Source organism: Camellia sinensis, chromosome 1, assembly GCF_055761805.1.
Source record: "Camellia sinensis isolate YWXY chromosome 1, ASM5576180v1, whole genome shotgun sequence".
Lineage (NCBI taxonomy): Eukaryota > Viridiplantae > Streptophyta > Magnoliopsida > Ericales > Theaceae > Camellia > Camellia sinensis.
The window spans coordinates 127,944,210-127,965,015 of record NC_138961.1 but is presented as its reverse complement, the minus strand read 5'-3'; the positions used below and the strand labels follow the sequence as shown (position 1 = coordinate 127,965,015).

The 20,806-nt window shown below is 35.6% G+C and overlaps 1 protein-coding gene across 1 annotated transcript; it reads left to right on the top strand.

The window, feature by feature from the left end:
- The first annotated feature begins 919 nt into the window (after positions 1–919).
- On the top strand, positions 920–15,520 carry LOC114312008 (putative protein phosphatase 2C 8). Its single transcript, XM_028258164.2, has 3 exons — positions 920–1,551; positions 13,983–14,088; positions 15,045–15,520. The coding sequence occupies exons 1-3, from the start codon at positions 973–975 to the stop codon at positions 15,383–15,385; spliced, it is 1,026 nt and encodes a 341-aa protein (XP_028113965.2). The 5' UTR covers positions 920–972; the 3' UTR covers positions 15,386–15,520.
- The last annotated feature ends 5,286 nt before the right edge of the window (positions 15,521–20,806 follow it).

Below are 20,806 nucleotides of genomic sequence, written 5' to 3'. Positions count from 1 at the left end.
ATGTCAAATCCTCATTCTAGACAGATTTAGGACATTAAAAGATCTGATAAGTTGGTTCTTTTGCGCATTTTCAGATCAAAGAGCAATGCTGAATTGATTTCATGAATCTGTCTTGCTTGATAAACAGCCCACTAGTTGACCAATGTGATGCATATGGACAGAGATGGAAAAAAGAAGAAGAAGAAGAAGAAGAAGAGGAAACCAAATCAAAGCCCTAAATTTGTAGCCGTTGGAATCCCAAATGACAGCCCTAATTTTGAAATTCCAAATCTAAAAGCCCTAAATTTTTTCAGACGTTTCAAAATCCCAAATCAAAGCCCTAATTTTGAAATTCCAAATCTGAAAAGCCCTAAATTTGTTCAGAAATTCCAACTCTAACAGCCCTACATTTTTTCAGACTCCTAACTTCTTAATTTCAGACGTTTGAAGACCAACCTGGTTCGTGATCTATGCTGAACTGATGGTGGTCGTCGCGGTGGAGTTCACGCAGCGTAGAGGCTGAAGCGGTGGAGCTGTGGTCGTCGTGGGGTCGCCGTTGGGATTGGTCGCCGGTTCGCCGGTAAGGGTAGGTTCGATGGACGAACACGATCGACTGTAAGGCTGAGTGAAACTGAGAGAGTGAGAGAGTGAGACAGTGAGACTGTAAGGCTGTGTTGTTGTTTTGTTTGGGCGGGAACTCGAAAAAATTTAATTTAATTTAATTTTTTTTTTTAATAATCTCAGCCGTTGGATGACCAACGGCTGATCTGAGCCGTTGCCCGCAGGAACTCAAGGACCTCCCTCAAGGAGAGGATCCGAACTCCACCCGTACTCCGGTGCGAAATCCAAGTCGCGGTTCCATTTCCCGTACTAGAACGCCACATTTAGTCCAGGTGGCGCTAATCCAGCGGATTATAATATTTGTTTTCGCATTTCTTCAGATTTTAAAATTTCAAAAAAAAAACTTCCCCATCTCATCCCGCATTTTAAATCATGAACGGCCCGCGACTCACGTCACCGTCTTTGAACTGTCGCCGGAAAATGACGTTAGCATGTTCCGGAGATGATCAGTGTTCAAAGAAGAACCGAGACCTTTCACAAACCGAAGATTGTTGTGAGCTTTTGTCGAGAAAGAAGTCGCGGAGTGTCACGTGCACGTCACATGGATCGACATCAGTGATCGGCAGAAGAAGAGAAATGGAGGACGCAGTGACAGTGGAGCTAGGGTTTCTGAGCAGAGATTCGAGAGAGTATGACTTCTTTGGCGTATACGATGGGCACGGAGGGTCAAGAGTGGCGTATTCTTGCCGTGATCGATTACACTGCTTGCTGGTGAAAGAGATCGAAGAGGAGATTGATGTGGAAACGAGGTCGGAGGAGGATTGGGAGAAGGTGATGGTGGCGTGTTTTGGGAAGATGGATGGGGAAGTGAATGATATAACGGCAAATATAGGTTCCACGGCGGTGGTGGCGGTGGTGGGGGAGGAGGAGGTGGTGGTTGCCAATTGCGGCGACTCAAGAGCTGTGCTGTCAAGACGAGGTGTCGCTGTATCTATGTCTAATGATCATAAGGTAATTTTGGATCTTTTGGATATTATGTTTCTATAAATTTTTAACTTTTCCTCATTTGTGCTTTAAAAAATCTCTGGATATAATCATTGAGGATTTACATGATAGTAATCTTTTATGGCTTTGATTTTGTTCCTTTTTGTATAAGTTTTTTTTGTAAAGTGTACAAATTGAGGTGAACTATCTCACGGTAATGCTCTGTTTGGTTGATAGAAATTGCAGATCATGAATTGATAGTTTATTTTTAGGAATTTCTTCCCAAAAGCATGACATCTGGATAATCTCATTCAAGTGCTTGGATAATTTAGAGTCTTCTCCAGGGAAACAATTTAAAAATTATTGGAGTGTATTAAGAAATGAATCAACCTCACTCTCTCTCTGTTTTTTTTAAAGAAGGATTCCAAGATTACTTTGGGGAGTAGGGAATCAGATTCCTCGGTCTAGGAAATTGATTAAGGTCAGATTAGAGATCAAAAATCACATTCCCATTCCGATTTTATCCAAATGGTAGAATCATGGTGATCCAAAATCACATTTTCATTCTCTCAGGGTTCCTATAAGCTAAAGTTTGCCTAACATTTCACAACACAGAATGACGGATGAGTGAGATTTCAACACCTATTGGCAGGGCAGTGGTTAGTATTTTCGAAGAATTATCCCCTGTTTCTGAAAAGTATAACTTATCCGGTTAGCCATACTTTTTTCATATTACCACTTATACCAAATTCTGTTCTTGCTATCTGCATAACCAAAATAGCGGTATTAGAACTACATTACTCCTTTGGCTTGGCTTCCTCGCAAGACCTATGCCATTTGGGGGTGTTGGAACAATCTTCTGTTTAAATATAATAATATGAAACAATTCAAACAAAATAAAATAAAACTTACAGTATTTATTTTGTTGAACCGAATAAATAATTCAAAGACCAAGTTGAGTGTGTGACACTCTGTCCATAAGACAGATTTGCCCCGCTACGGTACTTACGGTTGAGTGGCGTCTATCTCCCAAGATACAATGATCTTCACAAATTGTAATAGCACTCCAAACAATTTGTTCGACGAACCAAACCTGTGTTCTAACTCTCTGAAATTTATTCTAAAACTAAAATGTAGAATAATGCAAAACAAAACAACGTTGGACAACAAAAGGAGTATTTTTCAGACTGTTTTCCATGAACAAAACTGCTGAAAATGTTTGGTATATGTAGGCAACAAAAGCTGTCCGAACAGATAAGTTTCTATAACTTCAACAGATGCTAAACCCTTGAATAGATTTAGTATAGAAACTGGACAGATTTGAATCTGTGCAGATTTAGAAACTGTCCAGAATTTCAACAGATTGAAGAACAAGTCTGGACAGAATTTACTTGAAGTTTTGATCAACTCCCATCTGCAGAAACAAGTTGTGAATATATAGACCCGAACAAGTATAAAAAGAAGTGAACAGATGCTATTTGAATTGAACAGATGTCATTCAAAATTCAAACAGATTTGGAACAAAAACTGCCCAGACTGTTAAGAAACTGTCCGGTTTAAAACAGTTAGAAAAATCTGTTTGAAACTGAAAATCTGTTGTGGAATATTTGGACAGGAAAAAGTTTGTTTGGACAAAAAATGTAAATTCAAATTTGAATTAAATTCCCGCAATAATTTTTGAAAAAATTCAAAAGAATTTTGTCCAAAAAATTAATACAAGAACCGACCCGACCCACAACCCACACCCGCACATGGCACGGCTCGGCCGAACGGACGACGGCGTGCACGCGTGTGTGGTGGTTTGGGCTAAGGTACACTTTGTCCATAACTCCTCCCTTCTATAAACTTGGGGTGCCCCTTGGGGTGTAACCCAAGTATTGTAGGTTAGAGCTTACAAACCCAACAAAACTATCTTCAAATTTCAATGTGGGACAAGCCTCACAAGGAAACCCACATTCAAAACTTAAATGTTTAATTCCACAAACGCGAAAACGACGTTATGTTCCCATTTACTCATAAATGGTTTTGATGAACCGTCTTCACCGTGTGACTTGCCACGCGGCAAGGAACACTTCACCTCTTCGGACCCGCCCTAAAAGACGTTCGGGGCCCATTCAATTTTGGGCTCAAAGTCGGCCCAAAATATGCCTATATTAACCATTTTTCCAACAATCCCCCACATGAATGGAATTTGACGGAGAGAAAATGCAACAACATGATCTAATTACAAAGAGTAAAGAAATTGGAAATATTCTGCAAATGATAGGTAGCTTTTGGCTTTGAACCTTTCCTTGTGAGACACTATCGGATTTACTAACTAACCAGTGAACATGATGTCTTCAACTGTTCAGCCGTTTGTGTAAACCAAGACAATAGAACTCACACAGTATATTCCCAAACATAGTTTTGTTCTCACTTTTGTGTTCATTTTGGCCCTGAACAACCTGGTCTTTCATGAGTGCTCTAAAGACTTGTAGCCCTTCACAAATCTTATAGAACCGGCCCAGTTCACACTCACATAGGTGATTCTTATGAAGAGTATCATGCCATACTCCACTAGGTTTACCTAAATATAAGAATCATTAAAATTTTACTTAACCTCAAACGCTGCAGACATCACTATTGCATCAAAGAAATGGGTAGGAGTTAGATTCCCCAGTGATCCTTCTGAGTCAATCACAACTCGGTTGTCCCTTTGAACCTAGATCTTGGGATCTCCAGTCAACTAGGTTGGGTTGCCGTTGTGGTAACTCTTATTTAATAGGCTTAAGTCCCATTCCCCTCGACGAATTCTCAACTAACTCTCTTGCTAACCCTTTAGTTAGTGGATCCGCTATGTTGTCATTAGACTTAACATATTCTATGGAAATAATTCCATTAGAGAGTAGTTGTCTTACGGTGTTATGTTGACGATGAATGTGTTGTGACTTACCGTTATACATATGACTCTGTGCTCTACCTATAGCTAATTGACTATCACAATGTATACATATAGCAGGCATCGGTTTTGGCCATATTGGAATATCTTCAAGGAAGTGGTGAAGCCATTCTGCTTCTTCCCCTTCTTTGTCTAAAGCTATGAATTCAGATTCCATAGTAGACCTAGCAATACAAGTCTGTTTGGAAGATTTCCAAGATACAGCCTCCCCACCAAGAGTAAAGACATACCCACTGGTGGACTTCGAGTCTCTAGTATCCGATATCCAATTTGCATCACAGTATCTTTCAAGTACTGCTAGATATCTAGTATAATCTAGCCTAATATTACGAGTGAATCGGAGATATCTTAGAACCCTTATAATTGCTTTCTAGTGTTCTACTCCTGGATTACTTGTATATCTACTTAATTTACTTACTGCATAAGCTATATCCGGGCGAGTGCAGTTCATCAAGTACATTAAGCTTCCAATAATTTGGGCATACTCTAATTGAGAAATACTTTCCTGTATATTCTTAGAAAGATACAAATTAACATCTACAGGTGTTCTAGCAAGATGATCATCATCTTTGCTGAATTTGTCAAGTATTTTCTCAATGTAAGGAGATTGTGACAAAGCATATCCTTCTGATGTTTTGGTAATTTTCATACTAAGAATTACATCAGCAATGCCCATGTCTTCCATGTCAAAATGTTTATTCAACATTTTCTTAGTAGTTTTAATCATATCATTACTACTACCTATGATGAGCATATCATTTACATAAAGACATACAATGACATAACCTTTGTCTGTGTTTTTAATATAAACACATTTGTCACACTCATTAATTTTAAATCCATTTGACATCATTGCCTTGTCAAATTTCTCATGCCATTGCTTTGGCGCTTGTTTTAAACCATATAATGATTTAACTAATTTATACACTTTCTTTTCTTTTCCTGGAACAGAAAAACCTTCTGGTTGTTCCATGTAAATTTCTTCATTTAACTCACTATTTAAGAAAGCGGTTTTCACATCCATTTGATGAATTTCTAGATTGTATAGAGATGCAATGGCAATTAGCATTCTAATAGATGTTATTCTAGTAACCGATAAGTATGTGTCAAAGTAATCAAGACCTTCTTTTTGTCTAAAACCTTTGACCACAAGTCTTGCCTTGTATTTGTCAATTGATCCATCTGCTTTTATTTTCCTTTTGAAAATCCACTTGTACCCAAGAGGTTTACAACCTGGTGGCAAGTCCACTAATTCTCAATTGTGATTTTGCAAGATGAATTCAACTTTACTGTTGACAGCTTCTTTCCATAAAGGAGCTTTAGGACTGGACATAGCCTCTTTAAAAGTTAAAGGCTCATTTTCTAACAAATATGTTAGAAAATTTGGACCAAAAGATTTTGAGGTTCTAGCACGTTTATTACGCCTAGGTTCCTCTTCTTCATTTTGATCTAACTCTTGTTCTTGATCATTTTCTTGATCCTGACTAGTAATAGCATCATGAGATATTTTATTGTTACTAGTTTCCTGTCCAGTCTTATTTGGAAATACATGTTCAAAGAATGATGCATTCCTTGACTCAATAATAGTATTTACATGCATTTCGGTATGTTCTGATTTATGAATAAAAAATCGATATGCACTACTATTCTTAGCATAACCAATGAAAATGCAATCAATGGTCTTAGGACCTATCTTAGTCTTTTTAGGACTAGGAATAGCCACTTTAGCGAAACACCCCCACACTTTTAAGTATTTGTAGGATGGTACTCTTCCATGCCACAATTCATAAGGTGTTTGATTCACTTTCTTTCGGGGTACTTTATTTAAAATATAATTAGCAGAAAGTATTGCTTCCCCTCACAAGTTCTGAGGTAATCCAGAACTGATTAACATGGCATTCATCATTTCTTTTAAAGTCCTATTTTTCCTTTCAGCAATTTCATTTTGCTGAGGTGAGTAAGGAGTGGTGGTTTGATGAATTATTCCATGTTCTTTACAAAACTCACCAAAAGGTGATTCATATTCACCACATCTATCACTTCTAAGTTTTTTGATTTTCTTACCAAGTTGATTTTTAACTTCATTCTTATATTGAATGAAAGTTTCCAAAGCTTCATCCTTGGTTCGAATTAAATAAACATAACTATATCTAGTATAGTCATCTATAAAAGTGATAAAATACTTTTTCCCACATCTAGTTTGAATTGATTGAAAATCACAAATGTCACTATGAATTAATTCAAGTGGTTCCGTACTTCTTTCAATTGAATGAAAAGGAGTTTTAGATAATTTTGCCTCAACGCAAATTTCACATTTATGATTTGAATCAATGTCAAATTTAGGTAAACATTCCATATTGATTAATCTACGCAAAGATCCATAATTAACACATCCTAGTCTACTATGCCATAAATTTGAAGACTCAAGCAAGTAAGAAGAAGATGTATTATTATTAATAGCTGAGGGTACAACAGTCATTATATTTAACTTGAAAAGACCATCAGACATGTAACCTTTTCTTACATACATCTCGTTTTTGGTAAGTACAAACTTGTCACTTTCAAAAACTAGCCTAAACCCATTCTTACTCAACAAAGATCCGGAAACTAAATTCTTGCGAATGTCCGGTACATGCAGCACATTGTTGAGAGTGAGTTCCTTTCCAGATGTCATCTTGAGTACAATCTTTCCTTGTCCTTCAACTTTGGAAGTTGAGGAGTTGCCCATAAAAAGTTGTTCACCATTGTCTACTGAAGAATAAGATGTGAACATCTTTTTGTCGGCACAAATATGGCGAGTAGCACCAGTGTCCACCCACCATTCTTTAAGATTTCCGACAAGATTTGCCTCGGAAACAACTGCAGAAATATTTATGACATCTACACCATTGGAAATTATATCCATTTCAGTTATATCGACTTTAGTAACCTTCTTGTTCTTCCTTTGCCTTTGCAAAAATCAGTTCTTAAGAACTTCTCTGGCTGTTTACCATGATTCACTGGTACAGCCCCAACATAAGGAGAGGTTGGCGTAATGGCAATCACCATACCAGTACTGGTTTGAACATTAGTTCGACCAGTTTTAGTAGCCATAAATTCTAAATTATAAAATAAAATTATAATTAGAATTTTATACTACACAGAAAATTTAAACCGAAAAATACAAAATTTTAAATTCTGTAAAAATAAAAGAAACAAGAATTGTTACTTTTATTTTCAATTAACTTGAAAATAAAATAAAATTTTATTTAAACAAATTAAACCAAAACTACAGAAATAAATTCTGTTTAAAATAAAAGAAACAAAACAAAATGTAACTTTTATTTTCAATTAATTTGGAAATAAAATAAAATAAAATTTTATTTAACCAAATTAATTCCAAAACTACAGAAATAAATTCTGTTAAAATAAAAGAAACAAAACAAAATGTAACTTTTATTTTCAATTAATTTGGAAATAAAATAAAATGAAATTTTATTTAACCAAATAAAATCCACACAGAAAACTAATCCAAATTCATAGAATTAAATTCTGTAAAAATAAAAGAAACAAAAATGTAACTTTTATTTTTCAATTAATTTGGAAATAAAATAGAATTTTATTTAACCAAATTAATTTCACACAGAAAATTAAATTTCTGTAACATTCCAATAATTAAAATACTGAAATAGAATTTTTAATTAATGAAAATCCAGAAAATAATTTCTAAAAAATTCAAAATTAATTTCTGAAAAAATTTCACAAAAATATATTCTGAATTGTTAATGACACCAGTATCGTACTACTAGTTGTCAAAGAAAATAGACAGTATATTACTACTATCTGTCAAATAGCATATAATCACTATTTATTTTTCCAATCAGAATATTATTTTGTAAATCCACAGAAAATAATTTTCTTAAAAGAAGAAAGAGAAAAGGAAACAAACGAAAAAATTCTGTAAACAGAATAAATTCTTATCTGGCTTAAGATTGTTGGAACAATCTTCTGTGTAAATAAAATAATATGAAACAATTCAAACAAAATAAAATAAAACTTACAGTATTTATTTTGTTGAACCAAATAAATAATTCAAAGACCAAGTTGAGTGTGTGACACTCTGTCCTTAAGACAGATTCGCCCCACTACGGTGCTTACGGTTGAGTAGTGTCTATCTCCCAGGATACAATGATCTTCACAAATTGTAGTAGCACTCCAAACAATTTGTTCGACGAACCAAACCTGTGTCCTAACTCTCTAAAATTTATTCTAAGACTAAAATGTAGAATAATGCAAAACAAAACAACGTTGGACAGTAAAAGGAGTATTTTTCAGACTGTTTTCCATGAACGAAACTGCTGGAAATGTTTGGTATATGTAGGCAACAAAAGCTGTCCGAACAGATAAGTTTCTATAACTTCAACAGATGCTAAACCCTTGAACAGATTTAGTATAGAAACTGGATAGATTTGAATCTGTGCAGATTTAGAAACTGTCCAGAATTTCAACAGATTGAAGAACAAGTCTGGACAGAATTTACTTGAAGTTTTGATCAACCCCCATCTACAGAAACAAGTCTTGAATATATAGACCCGAACATGTATAAAAAGAAGTGAACAGATGCTATTTGAATTGAACAGATGTCATTCAAAATTCAAACAGATTTGGAACAACAACTGTCCAGACTGTTAAGAAACTGTTCGGTTTAAAACAGTTAGAAAAATCTGTTTGAAACTGAAAATCTGTTGTGGAATATTTAGACAGGAAAAAGTTTGTTTGGACAAATAATTTAAATTCAAATTTGAATTAAATTCCCGCAATAATTTTTGAAAAAATTCAAAAGAATTTTGTCCAAAAAATTAATACAAGAACCGACCCAACCCACAACTCGCACCCGCGCACGGCTTGTGTAGTGGTTTGGGCTAAGGTACACTTTGTCCATAACTCCTCCCTTCTACAAACTTGGGGTACCCCTTGGGGCCCAACCCAAGTATTGTAGGCTAGAGCTTATAAACTCAACAAAACTCTCTTCAAGTTTCAATGCGGGACAAGCCTCACAACGAAACCCACATTTAAAACTTAAATGTTCAATTCCACAAACCCAAAAACGACGTCATGTTCCCATTCACTCATAAATGGTTTTGATAAGCCGTCTTCACCGTGTGACTTGCCATGCAGCAAGGAACACTTCACCTCTTCGGACCCGCCCCAAAAGACGTTCGGGGCCCACTCAATTTTGGGCTCAAAGTCGGCTCAAAATATGCCTATATTAACCATTTTTCCAACAGGGGGCCCATAGACGTCTATTGAATTTCTTAAATTAGTACAGAAATTTGTAGAATTAATATGTTTTCTCACACTATTGACCATGAGATTATTAGCCTGGTTTGGCATGTGTAAAAAAAGTCAAAAAGTTAAAAACTTATCACTATTCACCAAAAAAAAAATATTAAAAAATTAATTTTACACACAAAATTACAAGTCAATCTTTTCAAAATCAGATTTGTGGCTGCGTTTTTTAAGAAAAATTGCACAGTTGGGGTGCAATTTTAACACACTGTTGTTCGGCCCGTGGGGGTTTATCACAGGTCCCGTTTTGATGATCTGAACCGTTTAATGTGTAGAACTCGTCGAGTACTATACGTCCATAAAAAATCACATTGATCGGATGTCACTAACTACATGATCAAATTAGTTTTGTATAAAAAAATGGATGGTGTTATAGTTAACGGTTGAAAAAAAAAACTAATCTGATCAGATAGCTATTGATATCCGATCAACGTGATTTTTTACAGGTATATAGTACTCGACGAGTTCTACACATTGAACGGTTCAGATTATCAAAACGGGACTCGTGATGTCCCCCACGGGCTGAACAACACTGTCCAGTGCAATGCCCGAAAAGTAGCCAATCAATTCTTAGTATTAATTCAACTGTGCAGATAGTACGCCCGTACAACTCACACTCTTAATCTTCTCCTATACACTAATTTATACAATTTTTTAATACACATTTTTTCATAAAAAGTCAAAAAGTTAACCCAAACAATTATCTTTTTTTCCTCAACTTTTTAGTCTAAAAAGTTAAAAAAATACACTTATTTAGGACACCCCAAACAACATGCAAACTTTTGAAGGGTTAATTATGGCCAGGACTTCTGCTTCCCTATGATATTGTATGAACTGTGAAGGCCTCTAGATAGAGGACTTTAGTGACAAAACGCTGATGGGTAGTAAAATAAAACAAAAGTTCGGAGCTTTAGTAGGAGGCAAGGTTCTAAAAAGTAGTTACGGTCGCCGTAACGGTGGCGGTAGCACGTTTGCGGTTGCGGGGTGTAAAGATCATAGTGTAACGGTTGCGGTAACCGAAATCACAAATTTTTTTATTTTTTGCACAATTTGATAAAAACTTACCGATACGCATATTTTTTTCCATAATCATATTTATTGAGTTTTAAAATAAATATTGATCAATTTTTTGTAAATTTTTAAGTATGATCCAATATATTTCATATTTTTAAATCACTATAAATTGAGTTTTTTACATTTTATTTTAATAATTAATGACTTTATATGTCATAAATCCATACTACACTTGTGGCAAAAAAATAAAAAATTTATTGGACTTAGATGTATAAAATTATTTTTTTAATTATTATACTTGTGGAAGCATATACAAGTTTTAACTTGAATGGTTTTAAACAATAAATTATACATGTTAATGTAATCATATAAAAATAAAAAATAAATTACAAAGAATTTTTTTATTTTTTATTTTTATTTTTGATTTGGATCACTTGAATATTCATTCTCTTTTTGGATAACCTGTAAATAAAAATAAAATAAACTAATTAAAAAAATTGGCATGTATAAAATATGTATTAATATATAATTATAAGTGTTATATTTTCTAAAAAAATTAATCATTAACTATTATATATAAGATAAATAATGACAAACGTAAAAGAATAAATAAGAGCCTAAATATATATATATATATATATATATATATATATATTTTAATCAAGCCAAATAGATAATGACCATTATTATTATTATTATTATTATTATTATTATTATTATTATTATTATTATTTTCAAACAATATATAGATAGACACACTCAAACAAAATAGTTGAGTGATAGCAGCTGAATAGAATAGCATAGGTCTTACAGTTTTAACAAATCAATAACATGTCCATCTTCCGTCTTCTCTCTCTATCTGTTACTCCTCCATCTTCCCTCTTCATCTTCCCTTTTGTCTCTCTATCCCTCTTCCCCAATTTTCTGTTTTTTTTTTTTAAAGAAGCAGTTCGGAACCGTTACGTAACGGTACGTAACAGGCCGTTATGGCACCGTTACGACCGCTACGGCAGCCGTTACGGCCGACACACCTGTGAATTTCAATCATACCACAAAAGTGGTCGTAACGGGTGGCCGTAACCACCACAACCATTATGTAACAGCGTTACGTAACGGTTGCGGCCGCTTTTTAAAACTTTGGTAAGAGGTTTACCAAGTATTATGCATCAAAATGCATTTTAGGAAGTTCTATTATTGTATAAGAATCTCATAAACCTGCACAAAGTCCTCAGTTATGAAAGTGAAGTCCTCCAAATTTGTATGACATTTGACATGAATTCAAATAAAGGCCTTTTTGCAAAACTAATTTAAGGATATAAATTTGAATTCTAAGGCTTTTCAGCTTGAGCATATTGGACTGTTGATTTCTCTCCTGGTTTCATTTTTGCACATTGCTTCAAATTTTTACTTCAAGTTTAATTCTTTGAGGAACCAAGTTCATGCATGCTTGGATTGTATTTGTGAATCAATACCTCAATTCAAGCATACCAGTTAAACAAATTCTGATGATCAATCTGGGTTTGGAGATAATTAGGTTGCACCTGCTATTCTTTATTTTGCTAAGGATGATCACTTTTAATGAATGTAGTCATCTTTTAATCTTGGTTAGTATGAGGTAAAAGTGTCCTAGTTAAATCTATGTATCCAAAATTTGCTAATGTTCGTAGAATATTAGGCTCAATTCGTGATGATGATGACAACATGGTTGTGGTGCTGCAACTTGCAATTCAGTGGAGTCGTCATTGGGCATGGCTGGAATGTGGAATGTGGCCATTGGTCAGATCGTGTTCTTGCCTTGTCAGGAGTTTATATAGTTTAAAGAGATGCTAGACATATTTTTACCTCCAGCTTTTGGGAATGTCATGAATGATTCTGTATATAGTTTTTGATTAGTGAGTTCACCCCTTGTGCATATACTGTAGGTCCAAAGTATTCTGATTCCAATATGACTTCTATGGGCGCTTAGTGTCACATCTCATCCCACATTGGCTAGGTAAGCAAAGTTCATGGCTTGGGCCTAGCCCAAAGTGGACAATACCATTACGGCTTGGATGGGGACCCTACATATAGAGTGAAGAATCTAATTAGTTCGAGGTGGTAAATCTCGATTAATTTATTTGTGGTCCCTCCACTTTTTCATACACGATAAATTTTCTTGATATTCTCCAAAATTATCAGCATAATAGATTTTTAACTGGAAAGCAGTTTAAGATATGCTTGAAACATTCAGCATTATGGAGTTCTACATAACACGCCATCTTTACAAAATTAAAGCATCTATTAATATATTTTTCCAGTAGAGAGAAATTATCAGGAGGTTTCCATGTTTTTGAGAAAGAAAAAGGGGACTCCAAATCTTCGAGATTAGTAAACCCACCATGCTTAGCTTGAAGTTGTATTGACCTGTTTGTTTGGCAGTAATGATCTAAGTGGCACAAACTGGGCCATGGGACATAAGCATAACACAAGATGGCAAATCCTAAAAATTTAGGACACTGAAACAAATAGGGTATATGATTCTCATATATACGTCAAATGCACAACTTTTGTTGACATTTTAAATATCTATTTAAGAATTCCATAATGTGAAGATGAAGCTTGAAAAGTTCATTTTGGTAGTTATACTTTGTATATTTCTACATTGTGTTTCTGTCAATATAGAAAAGTGTATTCTCGACTTGTGATTGGTGTGCATGACCTCAGTGTCAAATTCTATTAAAAATAATAAAATGTTGAGCAGTTTGGGCTGTGTTGTAGAGTGTTATGTATCAGCAAAATTTCCAGAATAATGAAATCTAATTTTGAACACATCCACAAGGTATGAGACACATGCTTGGAGTGTCATGAGGAGTTGGTGTCCCCACGGAAATGGCAGCATTGTAGTAAATGCTCATGCTTGTTGCCTATTATTCTGGTTGAACTGGAAAATTCAAGTGAATTACATGTTGGTTCTTTACTGCCCTGGTTGCTAACCTCTTGTTTGAACAATTATGCCACATGAGTCATGAACTTGATTACAAAAAAATTAAAAAATAAATTCACTCTACATCCATCATATTTATCAATTTATCATTATATTGTAATTAATGGATCCAATTTCTATTAAAAATATATATATCTCGTTTGATCTTGCATATACAGTTCCAGATTATTTTGTTGATATCATTTCTATGCACAGCCTGACAGACCTGATGAGTTGGAGAGAATTGAAGGTGCTGGTGGAAGGGTTATAGACTGGAATGGGCCTCGAGTCTTAGGAGTTCTTTCTACTTCAAGATCCATAGGTATGTAAAAATTTATTATGCGATTATACTTGATTCCATAGATGAATCTGGTTTTCTGAGAAAATTATCAAATCTTGGATTGATACTTTGGTAATTAATTAGCTGAGTGTAGCAAGTAGTTGGTTGTTTTGGAGTAGATTCTGGTGGTGGAATGTCTTTTCTTGGTGTCCATTGAAAATTTGGGTTCAGCATGTAATTGTTTTGTGTTTGAACTGCTTATTTGCACAATCTGACTGGAAATAACTTTTGAGCTGATTCTTGGGAAAGCATATACCATATGTTTCTAGGAGCACGAGTGAATCTTTCCTAAACATTACTTTCCTAAGCAGGATTTTCATAACCACCTTAGAATAGGTTTCGTTGGTTAGGCTCCTTCTAATTATTGGTTAGACAGAGAAGAAGAAAATGAAAATCTAGCCAAGCAAAAATAAAGGATTGTGTTGGTTTTGTGCTTCAGCATGACCATTTGTGTGGTGGTCAGAGTTGTTAGACAGGGATAATGACTGTATTATTTGCTAAGAGTTGATATACTATATTGTCTTTCTTCTTTTGCTAGACACCAACGTCCGCATCTCTATTTGTAGTATAAATGGACATGTTAAACATTTTAAGTTGATGTTGGGCATGGCCATGTGTCCTTTTTACAAAATTTATAAGGGTGCACATTGTTTCTAAAGACCATAGAAAATCATTAAAATCCATTTCACCTATTAGTTAATATATCAGTTTCTCAGGAGCATTTGGCAGATCCTAAACTCTAACCTGATGCCTTGGGTCAAGTTGGGGGATGGATTTGGGCTCATAATTGATGAGCAAACTCTTGACCCATACAACAATTAACTTTAAGGACAACCATGAGGCCCACAACAATCATGTTAAACTCAGTGGCTCAAGTGCTCTTAGATACTGGCGGCTGCAATTTTGTTTCCTCATGAGGTTTTGAAATTTGAATGCAGGGGATCACTACCTCAAACCATTTGTAATACCGAAACCAGAAATCATAGTGAGCAAAAGAACTAGTGCAGATGAATTTCTGATTCTAGCTACTGATGGCTTATGGGATGTTGTTTCAAATGAGGTTGCATGCCAGGTCGTGAGGAGATGTCTGGATGGCAGAATTAAGAGGAGACTAAAAGCGACTCTAAATGAAAGCAAATTCAGTGAGGTTGTAAATCAAAGCCGGGCCGCGGAGGCAGCAGCAGCATTAATTGAGCTGGCAATGGCTCGGGGTAGCAAAGATAACATCAGTGTGGTAGTAGTGTACTTGAATAAAACACAAAAATGTACAGTGCAATAGAGTACATAAGTAATATCTCCCCTCTTTACTCACCGTTTAATTGGGTGTTTTACTTTGCCTATCTAATTTTGAGATTGACCTTGTGAATTTCCAATTTCTCAGCTTTGAAACATAATGATTACTTTGATTGCAACAATCCAACGATTCAGATAGTAACGGGTGCTCTATATTGATAGGTAACCACAACTCTTTTTTAAAAGAACTTTGTTCCCGAGTCCAAAGAATAGGGAATGATGGTGTACATACTTATAAAGTAGAGTAAATTTAAGCCTGAGGAAGTATTAGTGTCGTTTCCGCGATAAGGCATGTTTTATCAACTGCAATTGCTTCGATAAAGCGTGTTTCACATGAAAGTAGTGTGGGGTAAGTATTTCTTCATCTTTTTATTGGAATGGTCCACCCACAACCATCTGTCGTTGTCCTCTTTTGAATGCATAATCTCAGAATAATGATTCCCACGAACTACCTCCCTTTTTTTTTTTTTTTTAATGCTCTATTGATTGCAAGGAAACTCTTATGCTGTGTTTGGTTGGGGTTTTTGGGATGGGATTTGGAAAAGGAATGAGAAATGTAATCCTATTTATGTTTGGTTATAATAAAAAATATATGGGAAAAGAAAGGGGGTGAGAAATAAATAAAGAAATAGGAGACCTTTTAGGACATCAATTCTATTTTATAACCAACACAACCAAACATAGTTGGGATTTGGAATTCTATTAATTCTTTCTCCTTTTCCTTTCATTTCCATTTCCCTTTCCATTTCCCTTCCTAAATCCCCTAACCAAACACAGCGTTAGAAAACTAAAATATTCATGGGAAAGCCAATCTACGACTGCGAAGGTCCAAACACTTCTAAAAACGTGTCTGGGAATTCAATTACTGTTTTCCCTTCAACAGCAATTTTCTCGGCAGTCAAACAGAGCCTGTTTACACCTTCCTTCTGCAATTTTGGATGAGAAACAAAGAAAGCCACAGTGGTGTGGTGTTATGTTGCCAATGACTTTGTAGTTTGTACAGTCTTTTAATAGATTGATTTTCTTCTTTTTTGGAATCCAATTTCCCAAACTGCATATTTGGAAGTGTTCCTATAAACCATTTTCCTTCTTAACACGGTCACTAGGTGGTTCCCTATCTTTAAAATAAATAAATAAGTAAATAAATAAAACACGTGGTCAGAAAATGGTTGAAATACACACTTCAAGAATTGAATAAGAAAAATATTTATAGCATAAAATATATACATATGGTCTACAAGAGTGAGCATAGTTTGAATTGATTCGGTTTAGGAATAAATCAAAGATTAAATCATTATTTATAATTTTATAAAATTTGGAATCAAACTAAATCATGAAAGTCTAGTAAAACGCTATCCAATTCAATTTGAAAGCACGATATTTAGGAATTTTGTCATTGTTCACAATTTAATAAAAAATATTGTTTACAATCTAAGAATTGTATAGTTAATTATTTATAATTAGTTCTATCACCATACAATATGATTGCAAGTTTGTATATATATTTGATATTAATAAGATATTTGAGCATTTACTATATGCAGCAAATTATATATATATATACACATACATATATTTAGTTTGGTTTGATTTCAAATTGGTTCCATAACTATAAAATCATTAACTAAATCATGAATTCATCTATTTTAATAATAAAGATTGAACTATGCATTGAGAAAATCAAATCAAATCAAATCAAATCAAATTATGTGGTTCGATCTAAATTTAATCAATTTGTGATTTTTTCAGTTTCTTTGTTCAGCTCCAATTTTTAGGAATGAAATTGATAAATGTAAACTTGGAGAATTGCAGTGATACGCAATGCGTATTTTGAATCTAGTGAGAATGGTTTGGGATAAGGGATTGGGGTAAGAGGATCTGACTCAATCTCTTCCAATGTTATCTTATTCTGGAAAGAGTATTTTGATCTCGAGAGAAAAAAAAAATTAAGTTATTTATATGAAGAATTCTTAAATTATTAAAAAATATTACTTTTATCTTTTGAATTATAAAAGTGTACAAATAGACTTTTTAAATTATTGAAAAGTATCGCTTTACCCTTTAAACTATAAAAGCATACAAATGGACCATTTAAACTATTAACGCGTTTTAATTTGACCCCTTCTATTATAGGGTTCAATTAGTATGCTTTTAACATTTAGGAGGTCTATTTATATGCTTTTGTAGTTTAAAGAATTAAAGTTATACTTCTCAATCATTTAGGAGTTTATTTATACGTTTTTATAGTTTAGAAGGTCAAAGCGATATTTTTTAATAATTTACGGGATCTCCATATAAATAATCCAAAAAATTTATTCAAAAAAGATTGTTAGAAAATGAAGTGTTCAAATCGAATATAATTTGAAAGTAGTTTACATCATATTAAATTTGAATTTATACAATGTATTTATTTTTTTTGGGAATGCACCATTAAATCCCAAATTTCAATCTTTTGATCCATTTAGTCCTAATTTTAATCTTATGAATCAATAAGTCCCATCCCAGTGTTAAAGATGAATTGGCCCATGGTTTAACACGTAAAGCAAGGGTAACTGTGGGTTTTGTTGATGTTGAATTTATGTCTATGCCCCAAATCTTTTCTGTGGGTAATTTTAGTTTCCCTCCAAAGCAAACGGAATGGAAGAGACGCAAATGGGAATTTCTGCTGTGTTCTGATGTTAATGGGATAGTGATTGGTGTGCTTGTGATCTATGTGCAATTGGAAACATTGAATCCGTGCAGATTGGGATTGTGAAAAGGACGTGTTCCTCTCCGGCTTCTCTTTGGCAAAGGCCTGGCTGGTTCAATCTATCATGGTGGAGGACAATGAGAACTATGTAAGCACCCAGTCCATCTACATGATGAACAAACAAGGGCACATTCCTGAATCGGGACTGGACAAGAGTGGTAGGCAAGGAGATACCATTGCTAGAGAGTTAGGTCACAACCCCTATGCTTTTGGGCTGGGATACAAGCCTACTACCGAAGACTGGAAGAGAAAGGGGGATGATTTGAGAGGGAGACTTAAAGCAAAGAGGGCCGGAAGGCAGTATGAACTAGTCCACAAGCCAATTCGGGGAACCCTGAACGGACGCTTTGTCCGCCAAGGGGAAGATTTCCCTTTCTGTGGATGTTCAGAGCCATGGGTCGACCAGGAAACAAAGACAAGGTGCTTGGGATTTGAGATCTTTTTCGGACACCAGTTACCAGAAGATGAGGATGAGCAAATTGACCTGAGTGTTAGTACAGAGCAAGGCAGGAATGCAAGCCTGGACGTCGATGAGGAGGAGTTGTGAGGGATGGCATTGGCTGACCTACTAGCAAGTTCCAATGCTAGGGTTAAGCCCGTTAACTTGGGGGATAGTATTACTATCTGTATGATCAGGGATAAACTAGCAGTGGATTTCACTGGTCTCATCGTGGACGCAGCAGAGGCTCCACCCCTGGTCTGGCAATTTGAGAAGGGCACTATTGGCTATTCTGAACCGAATAATGAGTCTGAATCTAATTCCATCGAGTTTGTTGAGTCGGGATCAGATTCGAGTTCTTCTGAGGAGTCTGAGTCTGGTACTTCTGGGGTTGGTAACTCGAATGCCACGGTCCTGTCTAGGCCTTCTTTTAGTTTTTCTTTCGAGTCAACTGTAACCGAGGATCTTGACTTTTTGAATGGGAATGTAGTAGATTTCACTTACTTCTCTGTGCCTTTAATTTGTTGCACTGATCTTGATTTTCAAAATTTTGAATTAAATGAAAGGAAGAAACTCCTCGGGCTTTGAAAATTCTGGTTGATCACGAGGAGGAGAGGCGTGTTAAGCCATTCATAGATGAAATCATTGTAATTAATGTGCTACTGAGGAGGATTCCCCGCTTGGTCCAGATCGGGTCCACGTTGTCTTCACTGGAATGTGAGCATTTTATCGCTTTATTAAAAGATTTCAAAGATGTTTTTGCGTGGTCCTACGAAGACATACCTGGAATCGATCCTGAGATTGTACAGCACCGGATTCCTCTTGACCCTAAGGCCCGATCAGTGAAACAGAAGCTCCGCAAAGTTCGTCCAGATAGGGCGTTGAAGATTAAAGAAGAGATCACCAAATAGATTGATGCGGGTTTCTTGATGGTGTCTAAGTACTTGTCTTGGCTGGCTAATATCGTTCCAGTTCTGAAGAAGGACGATAGAATCAGGGTTTGTGTCGAATTTCATGATCTGAACAGAGCTAGCCCGAAAGATGACTTTCCACTGTCGCACATCGACGAGTTGGTAGATTTCACTGCTGGCCATGCCTTGCTTTCGTTTATGGATGGGTTTTCCAGGTATAATTAGATTCTAATGGCACTGGAGGACAGAGAGAAAACTGTTTTCACTACGCCATGGGGTACTTACTGCTACTGAGTCATGCCTTTTGGATTGAAAAATGCTAGGGCTACCTATCAGAGGGCTGTGACCATGATCTTGCATGACATGATCCATAAAGAAGTTAAGGTGTATGTAGACAACGTGATTCTCAAGTCTAAAGAGCGCGAAGGCCACTACACCGCACTGGAGAAATTGTTTGAACGGATCAGGGAGTACAAACTGAGGTTGAACCCACAAAAATGCACCTTTGGGGTGACTACTGGGATTTCTGATCACACAGAGGGGAATTGAAGTAGATCCATCCAAAATCAAGGCCATCTTAGAAATGCCACCACCAAGGACTAAAAAGGAGGTGCGTGGCTTTCTGGGTAAAGTGCAATTCATAAGATTGTTTATCTCGAAATTAACCTTAATTTGTGAACCACTATTTGGTCTCTTGAAGAAAGGGAAGAAGTTCCAATGGGATGATCGATGTCAGTTTGCCTTCGAGCAGGTCAAGCAATACTTGCAGAATCCACATGTATTGTCACCACTAGAACCGAGAAAACCACTGATTTTGTACTTGTCGGTGACAAATTCGACCATGGGATGCATGCTAGCTCAAGAATCAGAAGCTAAGGTAGAAAAGGCCATCTATTATTTGATTAAGAAGATGCTGGACTATAGGACATACTACACTTCCCTGGAAAAAACTTGTCTAGCTTTAGTATGGGCGACAAAGAAGCTGAGACACCACCTATTAGCTCACTCCGTAATCCTTGTTTCGAGATTAGATCCCATCAAATATCTCTTTGAGAAACTGGTGCTTACGGGTAGGCTCGCTCGTTGGTTGTTTATTCTCTCCGAATTTGACCTCAAGTACGTCATGTGCAAATCCGTCAAAGGGAGAGTAATGGCAGAATTTTTAGTGGACCACTCAGTGGAAGGAGATGAAGAGGTAGAGTATCTATTTCCAGATAAAGACATTCTACAGATAGAGGAAGAAACATGGACAATGTACTTTGACGAAGCATCTAATCAATATGGATATGGGATAGATGTGTTGCTCAT

Bases quoted from the DNA above. Each gene is read 5' to 3' on its own strand.
- LOC114312008 (XM_028258164.2), top strand. From the start codon at position 973: ATGAACGGCCCGCGACTCACGTCACCGTCTTTGAACTGTCGCCGGAAA. The intron at 1,552-13,982 runs GTAATTTTGGAT...TTCTATGCACAG, and splicing joins CTATGTCTAATGATCATAAG to CCTGACAGACCTGATGAGTT. The intron at 14,089-15,044 runs GTATGTAAAAAT...ATTTGAATGCAG, and splicing joins TTCTACTTCAAGATCCATAG to GGGATCACTACCTCAAACCA.